The 11,823-nt window shown below is 48.5% G+C and overlaps 1 protein-coding gene across 1 annotated transcript in view; it reads right to left on the reverse strand.

Annotated features, from left to right (window-relative positions):
• Positions 1-5,519: 5,519 nt before the first annotated feature.
• Positions 5,520-11,823, reverse strand: part of KIF25 (kinesin family member 25) — a 41,931-nt gene continuing 35,627 nt past the window's right edge. Inside the window, exons 13-15 of the mRNA XM_035322200.1 lie at positions 11,561-11,758; positions 8,868-9,023; positions 5,520-7,628 (exon numbers count right to left, since the gene is read on the reverse strand). Of these exons, the coding sequence (XP_035178091.1) occupies positions 7,471-7,628; positions 8,868-9,023; positions 11,561-11,758 (512 nt within the window). The 3' untranslated portion in view covers positions 5,520-7,470. The remainder of the gene's footprint in view (positions 7,629-8,867; positions 9,024-11,560; positions 11,759-11,823) is intronic.

Below are 11,823 nucleotides of genomic sequence, written 5' to 3' on the forward strand. Positions count from 1 at the left end.
TTGGCCCTGAAGCTCAGCCCAGGGTAGTGCCACTGGGACGCCTCCTGGTTCCCTTTGCTGAAGCTGCTGCAGGCACCGGTGTGGTGAGGATGTGCTGGTCTGTGCTCAGGCGATGGGGATCTGTGAGCAAAACCACACGCTGTCGGAAGCCAGGTGTTCAGTCCTCGGTGTGTAATTTGGCACCGAGGGATGACAGTGACATGGCTCTTCGCCTGCTGCTGTGGCATCTGTGCTTACCCACCACTGGAAATAAGAGAGGCAGTGCAGTTTGTTGTTGTTCCTGGCCGAGGTATTGAAATCTCTCTTGTCTGGCCTGTGGGTTGTACTCCTATATTTAGCATTGAATTGCTTGGTGTAGGTGTGTGGGGAGCTTCACCCCAGCTCTGATGGCAGGACGCAGGAGCTGTGGCCAGACGCCACGCAGCCTCTGCTGAAGCAGCTCCGGAGCGCTCTGCGTTGCAGGGCCAGCGGCACTGGCACTGCCTCATCCCCTCCTCTGAGTATTGCTGGGGCCACGAGGGGTTTTCTGCCCAGATGATCCATCTATGGCTAATGCAAACGTTCTGCTCATGGTCTTTCTAGCCAGACATTAACAGAGGGTGGCCATAATCCTGCTTTTAAAGCATTGATGCACTGAAATGTCTTTAGGGAACATCCCGAATCCCAATATATGTGTCTATTTTTGGATGTCAAGAACCAAACTCGTGCTTAGGGAAGACCCTGAGGTCAGGTGTGTGAGCACCAGGAGGTCGTCTCTCACCTCCGGAGAGCTGCAGTCCCCACCTGGCTCTGTGCGTTCAGCTGGCCCTGTCCTGCAGCAGTAGCTGAGCAGCAGGATCTGCTGCGGGAGCAGCTGGATGCAATTTTGCTTAATGTTTGTACTACCAATCATAGAGAGGGCACAAAACTTTTCAATTTGCTTCAACGCAAACCACTTTGAGAGCCGAAGCAGAATTACTGCTGAAAAGCACAGGGTGGGGGCAAGCATGTGAGAGGAGAGCCCTGCAGCCATCCTGCTGGCTTTATCCTTTTTTTCTGGTCCTGCAGCCCAACAGAGAGCAGGAGCTCATGTGTGTGGCTTTCCACTCTGGACATTGCCAGAGCTCTGGGTGGGCTTTCAGACAACCCCACGCCTTTAAGGGTAACAAGCTTTAAGAAAGCCCCAAAGCTGCTGCCCCAGGCTCTGCTACCACTGTTCCAGCCCAGCTTCATCTCTGCAGTCCCACAGCCTCTGGGCTGCCTCGGTGATTCCAAGCAGGTGCCCACATGGCTCCAAGTGCAATTTCTCATCCAGAGAACATACAGATAAAACACAGAGCATGGTGACAGTGGGGACAGCTGCTTCAGAGGTAACACCTCAGGCCTGGAGGAGCATGAGGTTTACTGGTGGCCCTGAGCTGCGCCCCGCTGCCCAGGGGCAGGAAGGGCTGCAGGCAGCTTGGCAGATGCCTTGGCACAGCTGGGAGCAAGTCCACAAGGAGGGTGCCACAGATGAGCACCATCAATGCAGAGGAAACCATCTCTCCACTGCAGAGAAGAGCTGGGGAAAGGCAGAGGTCCTCATGGACCTACCAGCAGGTGAGTCACCAGCAGCTTCTGGCGGTGCGGTCCTGTGGGTGAGCTGCCTGGGGGCCATGGCTTGCTAAGGGCATCCCAACCATCCCATCCTATCCTGTACCGTCCTGCCCTGTCCCTTCCCATGAGCTGTTGTGCCTGGTTGTGTCCATGGCAGCCCCAGCCTGGCCCGACCAGCAGTGCTCTGATGGACCATGTCCTGTGTGTGGGCCCAGGTGCTGGACGGGGTTAGTGGCCGTGTTGGTGGTGTATGTCATTTAACGGCATGCTGCAGACATCCACACGTCCCCAGACATCAGGTCCCTACCAATCTTTTGCATAGACACCTCATCCTGCCAGGGAAGCCAGTGTTTTACGGTCACCGTGTGCTGTGATGGCATCCCAGGGTTGTGATGTTTGGGTGTGACAGGATTTTCTGCAACTGGGGTAGAAGGGATTAGCTCAAACCTGTCCATGCTGAAAAAAATATGTTGGTTTATGGCTTGCACTGTGGCTGTTGTGAGTTGCTTCATGGAGTATGGCATCTGTCACAAGTCCTCCCTCCTTGTTCGGGGGGGAAGTGCAAGACCTGGTGCCGCTGAAGGTGCGGGTGCAGCTTGCTGTGGTCAGGCATTGCTGTTTCTTCTTGCCCCTTGACGTGAGGGAGGAGATATCTTCTGCCTTTTGGACCTTCAAAGCTTCTGCCATAGCTTCCAGAGCTTTTTATAGCAGTGGTTGGTGTTTTTTTTGTTGTTGTTTTTGCTTTTTTTTTTCTTCTTCTTTGTTTAGAAGAGGGCAATAACTCTTCAGTGCAGTCCAGAGGAAAATGAGAGGGAATAACACGCCTCTGGTGCTTGCCGCTAAGTGAACTGCTGGGCGCTGGCTCAGCCCTGCCAGGGCAGTAATTTCACGCTGCAGAAAAAGGGTGAGAGGGGACGCGTGTTGGAGGAGGTGCTGGCAGGCACGAGGCCAGAGGAGCTGGGGGAACAAGGGGATGATAACTTGGCTTCACTTTGGCTCCCCAGGGAGATAAGAAGAGGGCTAATTTTTGGCCTGCAGTCTGTGGGCGGGCTGTGCAGATCTCTTGTTCCTGGAGTTTGGTGACTAACCATGGCCTGGGTCTTGCCCCTGTTGTTTCTTATTGAGGCTGTTGCTAAACACTTGTTACAGCTGGAGCTCTGCAGTTCTCCTCTTGTTGCCATGTGGTGTTCGTGCTGTTAGTACTGACGTGTGGACGTCTTTGGGCACTTCACCACTTGAGCCTTGCAGCAGGACTTCGGAGGCTAATCTCCGGGTCACTGGGGATGTCATACTGAACACACGAGGCGGATCTGGGGCTCTACAGCAAGTTATTCGGGTGTTGTGTCTGGGACTCCTCTTCCAAATGCTTTGTCTGATCCGTCTCACACTGCTGGGTGTGGGGAAAGGGATCACCCTTCTGTTTATGGGAGATCTCGGGTAAAAGTGCAGGTGGAAGGATTCCTATCGTGAGGTAAGGAGGCCATTAAACATCCTGTATAAAACCTCGTCCAAGAGCTCGGGGAGGGAGTTGCAGTAGAGCACGAAGGTGCGTTATCGGCTGGTTTTAGCACTCCCCGCGTTGCCCACGTGGTTGCTGCGACGCGCGAGGCTCCGGCCGAAACCAGGCAGGTGCTGCAGTGCCCCGTGGCTTGTGGCCTGCCCTCTGGCTGCCCCCCGGCCCCCACACCGCGCTCACCCCTAAACGTCACCAAAGACCAGCCGAGCGCCGTTTTAGGACGCTGATTGTTTGGACAGGTTGCCAAGCTCAGTCAAGACCGCTGGCACCGTGCCTTTTATTAAAGATGAATCCGAATAAACAAAACTGAATGCAGCTGTCTGCTCCCCCCAGGCAGAGTCCTACAGGAATTCAAAAAAGCTCAACTCCTCTCACAGGTTTTGTCTCTCTTATTTAGAAACCGAGTACACTGCAAGATTAAAATCTTGCTTTGTTAAAAGGGGTGTAAGGAAAGAAAAAGATCCTAGGCAACAATTCCCCTTGCTCGCGCCCTTCAATTAGATCACCCTCTGCCCTGCTCCGTACGGCGTGTGGCTCGCGCTGCCGTCTGGCTGGGCTATTTTTAATGCATTGCTCAAAAGCCACATGGGGTTTGTGAGAGGCCGGGTACGTTCGGCCTTCCTGCACCCGGGGCCTGCAGACGTTGCTTCCTCTGGTGGCAGACGGGTCTCTGGCCCATCGGCTTGTGACTGCTTGCCCACAGCAGGCGCTGAAAGCCTTTCCCGGTAACCTCTTCCTTCTTGCCTGCGCCTTCTCCAGAGGTTTGGAAAAGCACTTCGTCAAATGGAGTCAGCGATGATGACTATTTAATAACAAATTAAACATTTTTGTGACCCTTCCAATGCTAATTATGGTTTTCCTAGCCTGAGCAGCCTCTCCTTGTGGTGTGGCTGCTGCCAAGGCATGAAGCCACACGTGGAAACTGAATGTGTAACGCTCAAACTTCAGCATAGGTTGAGGTTTCGTCTCAGACTGGGCCAAAGGTGCTGGTGGGTTTAATTACCACTTTTTATTTATTGATTGATTTCTTTAACCCTGTGCTGAGCTGCAGCACTGTTAACCACTTGTGCTCGTTTGCAAATCAAGTCTCTTCCCTGCTCTCTGCTGCTCAGAGCACTCCCAGGTCAGGGGGAAGCTCAGTGGCTTCTCCGCAGAGGGTGTACGGTGCCGGGAGCTGCAGCGTGAATTTACAGCCCGGGGGCCACGTGCTGTGCGTGAGGCAGCTCCTGCAGTCAGGTAAGCTGCCCGGCACGAAGGGGGCATGAAACCGGTGGCCTGGACTTGCTCTCAGGACCAGGGAGGGTTGCTGCAAGTGGCTCTGTCCCATTGATCCCTTTCCTTTAATTGCAAGGAGAACCAACAGCTGGAGGTGGTAAGTTACATCTGTGAGGATAAAACCAATGGGAGGCACCAAACTTCTGGGCTGTGTTTTGGACTCGTACCTTGAAAGCCTTTGGTTCTGTGTCTAGACTTCTGCTGACTTTGTACAGGTCTGTGTGTCTGAATGTCCATATTCTTTACCCTAGACAAACGCTTGCTGGCATTAGGACCTGGGGACTGGGCTGGCAGAGCCCCGTTTCCCCCACCCCATCTCCAGATCTGCAGAAAGTCCTACAAGCTGGACAACCTCCTGCGTGGGGCAAGATGTGACCTCCAGTTCTTCACCTCCAACCCGGATCCAGACGTTCTGCTTTTCTGGAGGGCGCTCAGCCGGTGAGTCAGAGGCCGTGCGAGCAGGGGACGAGGAGGTGAGGGCTGGAAGCTGCTTCCCTTCACACCAGGTGCTCGGGGGCACGTGGGCATGAGTAGTGACCTCCCAGCAGCAGCTGTGCTCCTCAGGCTACACACCATTTGCTCCATGGCCAACTTGATGCTAACCTGAGACACTGAAATGTTCTCAGGGCCAAATTCCCTCGTGTGCCCTGTGGTTTGTGTAAGGGTTTGAGAAGGAGGTGGAGGCAGCTAGCTGCTGTTGCACGTGTAGTTTGCTCAGCTCATCAGCAGGGCGAGGCAAAAGGCAGAATAAATTCTAGAGGAGCACCTGAAGCCTGGTTCAGTGAGTAGGAGCTGCGTGGTGCCTATTTTGCAGCCTATATTGCAGCTGACAAGGGGACAGTGCAAGGTGCGATGCAGAACGCAGGTACTAGAGAAAAACCATTTCGTCCTTGCAACTTTTGCCCTTTTTTCCTTCAGTGCATCAAAGCTGATGCTGGGATTGAGAAACCAAGTCTCTGTAACCCAGGGAATTCCCAAACTGAAGGTTCTTAGCACAAAATATTAACACTGCTGCCCTGCAGAGCCTGTATGCTTCACTGCGTAGGTCAGGGAGGAAGTAATACGCTACACTGGAAAAGAAAACAGGAATAGGGACTGCTGCATATGCACAACTTGGCAGAGTTTATGTTAATGTAGAAACTTCAACTTTTGGTATTTGCTGATATTTAAAGGTTTTATTTCTCAGCTTTAACAATAGGAATTGCTGCTTTTTCCCTGTCACACAGATGATAGATAAAGGCCAAGTTTTAGAGAGCAACTCCAGAAAAGCAAGCACAGTTCACAAGTTACACGTAACGCTTAGAAAGTGCAAAATCCTCAAAAATATTTGAGGACCTTAGAGATGCTGGTGGATTCAGCTAGCCCTCTCATGTCACTTAACCACTTTCAGAGCTCTAATCCTGGCTGATTTAGTAGCCTTGTCATGAGACTAAGGCAAGCTTGAAGCTGTCTGCTCCTGCGTTTCATTTAACAGGCTGACATTCCTCACTCTGACACTTTCTTATCTGAGATTCCTTTAGTGACCGTTCGGCTTTATAAGGTCCCGTGTCCAGATTCTTTTTCTACCCGTCTGTTACTGCTGGACTCGGGTGAAGTTGAGGCATTTTTAACCTCGTGACATTATTTAGGAAAACAAGTATTACAGCTCTCCAAGTTGCGATGCCAATGTTCTGAGCACCAGAGCACCGCATGCAACACAGCAGCTGTTATATATTCAAGGGTGAAATTCCATTAATAGTATGCTATATAATTTCTGGATAAATATTTATGCTTGTGAAGGTTAAGTGACTTGGAGTACTATAAACTCCAGCCTTTGGGGCAGGCCACTGCAACTTAAGCCTTCTTGCAGTGACCTAATGCTGACCTTTCTCCCAGGCTAGAGGCAGAGTGATTGCTGGAGGTAAAAAGTGAATCCTGAGGCCTCTGCTGAGCTATAAAGCAGTGCATAAAATGCATCAGATGTTATATGAACGCCATCTACTCATCTCAGAATCACTTCTTATTTTGCTTAAGTTTCCTTGAAACGTCTGTCCATATAACTTCATTCACAAACCCCATGCGACATTGTTTCAGTATTGGTGAATGAGTGTACACGCCTCTTGAGGATGAGAAGCATCCTATCATGAGCTGGGTTCTTGGTGTTTTATCCATTTGAAAAATGGGAGGCATATATTTATGCTTTTAGAGTGTGCAGACAACTTCAATGTTGTGGTGTGGTTATCTTCAGCAATGCAACTGATACAACAAGCAAGAGTGCTACTGAAATGGCTGTAGGAGTTAGGTCCCGTTAGCCATTAGGAGCTGTAGTTCTGGGTCCTTCAGCACTCATGGAGTGAGCAAACAAACCAACAGCAGACAAAGCTGTAGTCATAGTGAACCCAGCAGAGTTGGGCTTTGCTTCAACCACTCAACCTGAGCGCGTTTTCAGAAGGCTGTGTGACCCCTCGCTTTCTTCCCAAATGCCATTGCAGGGGGATAACAGCTATAGCCTTACTCCTTTTTCTCCATCTCGCTAGTGCTGTTATTTCATACCTAAAACCAGAGAGCAGAACTCCATTCAGTACAGCTGATGGGTTCCTTTACCCTCCTACCTGTCAACAGTGCACTGGGAATGACCCCATCCATGCGAGACAGAAGAGCAAGCCCTGATGATGTGTCTCAATTTAACGTAAGCTGTGAGGAAGTATTTCATTTGCTGCTCTGAAGCACTGGAATGCTATTCAGACCCCTGTCTTCTACTGAGAAAACAGACGGCAGCCTCAGCCTTTCAGAAGCGAGCCGTCCTAAATCAGGGGTCTGTTGACTTAGTTCTACTTACTTGCCTAGAGGAAACACATCACCAAAACCACGCCTTGAAGTAGCTTTCCTAAGAAAGCCTGATTTATTTCTGTGAGAGTCCACCATGGCTGGTAGCTGTTGTCAATTCTTGTTATTATCTTTGGAGCTAGAACATTATCGGCAGGTTTATGGCTTACTAATGCCATGTTGAGGATTGTTTATTTTATCTGGCAGTTGATATCTAAAAGAATGGCTTTAGGACAACAATATACATTTCAGCCTGAGGAACTCATTAATAATACTTTAATCCACAGGAGTCTTAGGTTTTATTTTGCTTTACTCTGCACTGGGAGATTTTTTTTCTTGATCTGTCCTCTCTGAACTTGCCGAGCACGAGTTCCAAATCCCAGAGACTGCAGAGATTCTGTCAAGTACTTCTGGTCGGGAGAGATGCACAGCATCACCAGCAGTTTGGCATCGCCTCCTGGAAGCAGGAAAAAGCCCAAACATGCTCATTTATCTCATTATTTTCAGGAAGTTATGCACCAGTAATGTACTGATGTACATAGTGACCAGCACGGGCTGCCAGTGCTGTTATGAAGCAGAAGACAACATGAAGAAGGCTACTGAAAACAGGCAACTCCTTAAAACGAAGCCTATGTCTAGCACTATGATGCTTGTTTCAGTAGGATAAATACTTCATAATTTGTAATGTAGATTTTTTTCCCCCTTACTGCATCACCGGTTAGTCTGTGTGTATCTTATGGTCTGGACTCTTCATTAAGCTTTGCCAAACGCTTGCAAGTTTAGAGTCTTCTTTGGGTGACACTTGTTTGTCACACTTGTGATAAAAAAGCAAAACAGATTTACTAAAGGTTCAGAGAACAATTAAGCAAACAAGGAAATCACCACTTCCAACACTTTGTCTAAACAGTGTCACTCAGGTCATGCACCAGACATGGTTAAAACCAGGCTCGGTGCCCATCCAGCTTAGCTCCTAGACTTGTTTTTTTGGCTTTCCCGTTTCACAGGATGGACTCTAGCAGTAGGCGGAATTAGAAGTTCAAGCACAGTGCATGGTCTTTCAGAAACTCTGAAGAGCTGTTACCTCAGTCGCTGCCAAAGCTTTGAACTGGAGACTAAAAGCACAAGGGCTGATGCTTGCCGGCAGAAGAAGAATGGACTACTGCACGGACTGACACCGATACAACTGTACTGCGGGAATTCCGCTTGCTTTAAAATTACTTCTGCATAGAGGAGGAGCTAGAGAGGAAGAGGTGACCCAGATACAAAAAAGTTGTAGTGCAGTGCCATGCATATGTTCTGGAGTCTCTCTCCTTTGTCTTACTGCTTCAGGGCCCAGTATTAAGGAACATGCAAATGCATGACTGCAGGCTGTAGTAATACAGACCAAAGCTTAACTTGAGAGTGTACGTGACCTGAAACACCAGTGAAGTGCAGTCATTACCTTTTGCTATCCTGTTAGAGATGTGATTATTCTAAATGTATTCATAATTGAACCTTGGCAAACAGGAGGGCTTTGCCACATTCAGAACTCTCCCTGTGCTCCCAGAGCTGTGTAGTCACACCGCTCCTGCGAACAGAGGCGCACACAGGAGGAGTGTCACTACAAGATCATCCTCTGGTTTTGCACAACAAATGAGGGGAAAAGATTGGGAAATTAACTCTACGTTGTTAAACAAAGTTCAGAATACCTCCTTACCTACAGAGTCCTGGAGCAGATGCGTGAGTTTGCTGTTTCGATAGGGGACATGAGATCGCTGCTCCGCTATTGCACCAAGGACGTCGGCCAGGGCGGACAGGCTGCGGTTAATGAAGGATGTCTCTCTCAGTGCTGCGCCCGTCACTCCAGACATACCTAACACATGGAGAAAACGGCAATGGTAAGAGTAAGCAGAGCTGCTTCGACTGCAATCTGTGAGAAATTCTGGTGCTGTATCACACACTTCTGGCACGATGTTTTTAAACACAAATTCTGAGCCACAACTTCCAGTCCGCCCATGCCAAAGGCAAGATGCTGCAGTTGTTGACTGCAGACTGCTAACCCATTGCGCAGCATTTCTGCTCTTCTGAAGGAAGGTTAAAGAAGGTTCAGTGCCTGCAAACGGTTTGAAGTACCTCATGTTGAAGCTGATCTCTTCAGCTGTACAATGCATCTTGGCTCCATATGTATCACAAACAGGGAACCGAGAAAGTAGGGACGCTGTAAGGTCGGACAAGACAACATTGCTTTGAAAACACCAGTCCACAGTGCCTTGGGAGAGAAGACTGGATAACAGCTACCTGCTCAGTCTGTAACTCTTAGGAGGAACAAGAATGGCACTGACAGCATTATCTGCAGAAGGAGAACTGTAGAGCAGCCGTACATGTGAGAGGTTTACGCTCACCAAAGTCTGTACGATGCTGTTCTTTGCAGTGTGATTTGTTACAGTTGGTCACACAGGAAGACGACGCCCTTTTACCATCCACCCAGCATGGTGGTCTGTAACTAACTACACTGCCCTCAAGCAACACTGGAAAGGGTGTTGTCTGCTCATCAAGTTGCACAAAGGCACTGCGATCTCAACTCATTGATCAGTCTGAGTGTGTGTCCAGTTAAGAGTAATTTCTCCTGTCCTTAACTCTGCCATTTGGGGAAGAGAAATTTGCTATTAGCATTTAGCATCATATTATTCAAATTCAGCCTTTCTTCAGGATAGTGGAAGAGCTACGCGTGGATCTGCAATCATTTCTCACTACCCAGAGTGCAGGATCCATGCTAGGCAGAGCTAATGGTGGGATCAGAAGGGGCTCACAGTTTCCTTAACTGCCTTCTGTCCCACCTCCAAACAGAAAAACACAGAGAGAGGCCGTGGATCTTGTTGTCCATCATTTTCCAAACTGGGAGAACAAGAGGTGTTCAAGAGGCAAACGTGAAAAGGTACAGTAAGAGCAAAGAACCACAGAAGCCTGGGCAGAGAAGGCTGTAGAAATGTGACCATGGGACAGGATGGGGCTGGAATGGTAGAGCCTCTTGGCAGAGAGGCACAGAGCAAACCACTCAGAAAACCCTGCCACAGGATGGATGATGATCTGAGATACGATGAATCTCAGACTAACTGTAGACTTGGGCCTCTGTCTACAGCAATCCCTAGGCTGAAGAGGGGCTCCTGAGAGAGCAGCTATCACCGTAATGCAGAAAACTGCAAATAGGTCGGGGGGTACACATTTAAACCACTCATCTCTGTATTTGGTCAGATGAACTTCCACAAGGCATTTAGCTGCTTCCAAACTGAGCCTGAGTTTGCTAAAAAAGGATCACTTAGCTTGGAACTGGTGTAAGTGATCAGGACGGCTGTGGAACTAGCAAGCCAAAGCACTGATGTACCTCTTAAACGTGTGTGATGGCTGCTGTACTTCTGCTCCCTTAGATTTGTCTACATTTAAAAACAATTACGAGTTAAGAGCTGCCCTCACTTTTATCAGAGTAAGTCCGGCATCTTCAAATCTCCACCAGTGCAGCCGATGGCAGAGGTTAGTCTACCACATGTGCTGGACCACACCTGATACTGATGTGAGTGAGCCTGCCGAGCCCCAGACCAAGTAAATGTTTGTCCTGGTTGAACTGAGAGAAGAAAAACCCACACAACATTGCTCAATTACATGTTTACCAAACAATTTCCAGCACTCAGAGCAAATGAAAAAATAATGTATTGTATTAGGCTTTTCTGTAGAACAAAAGTTTAACAGTGAGGAACAGCAAGAATTCTTGGCAGGAATGTAAAGGACTCTTTCATAATACTAGTTCAGTTTTCAAAACATTATTTCTGGAATGGTACATTTGGCTGCATGGCTTTTCTTGGTAAGAAAGCTTGTCCTTTAGGAAATAATCAAGTTTCTGAAATTATTGTGTGCATAGAGGAAGGGGGAGGAAGAAAATGCTTTGAAGAAACAACAAAAGCAATATTATCTTTTCAACACTAACTTCCTTCAAGACTTTCTCTACGCTAAGGCAGAAAAATGGTGATATTAATTATTACAGGTATTCATAATATTTAAATAATTTCTGCACTTTAAACATTCCTGCACTAAGACATGGTAATTTTCAGAGTAGAAAAACAGGCCTAATAAAACCAATCTGCACCAATAATATGCTTATGATCGGGGTAACCGCCCTGGCCTTATTTCAGGCTTGTGCAGTCAGCGTTTTGGTTAAACTGTATCAGTGAAAAACTGGAACAATCGGGCCTCAAAACTTTGTTATTTCAGGATCTGTGTTTAAACCACCCCTGCGTGAAAGCAGGGTAGCGTGTATTTCTACAGGAAGAGCTCAGTGTAAATATTTTAATCCACGTGTGGGAGGATCCGTGCCCACCATTCCTAACAGCTTTGTCAGAAATGGACGACTTTGCTTACCGACACACTCGCTGCCCGCCAGATCCACCAGCTGCAGTCTGGTTTTGACTTGCTTCGGTTTCTCAGTTGCTTCAAGGTGTGCTGGGGAAGAGGCTCTGGAAGAAGAGGCGGATCTGTTCTCTCTTGTTTTTTGTGGATAGGTGCAGGAAAACTCTCTATTTAGTCTCTGATTGATTTGTTCATCTTCCCATGAAGCACCTGGTTAATGGAAAAAACAAACGAGAGCTTCATATTGGCACTGGAAATTGAGATGGAGAAAAAAG

The sequence above is a fragment of the Oxyura jamaicensis genome, chromosome 3 (assembly GCF_011077185.1).
Source record: "Oxyura jamaicensis isolate SHBP4307 breed ruddy duck chromosome 3, BPBGC_Ojam_1.0, whole genome shotgun sequence".
In the NCBI taxonomy this organism is placed as follows: domain Eukaryota; kingdom Metazoa; phylum Chordata; class Aves; order Anseriformes; family Anatidae; genus Oxyura; species Oxyura jamaicensis.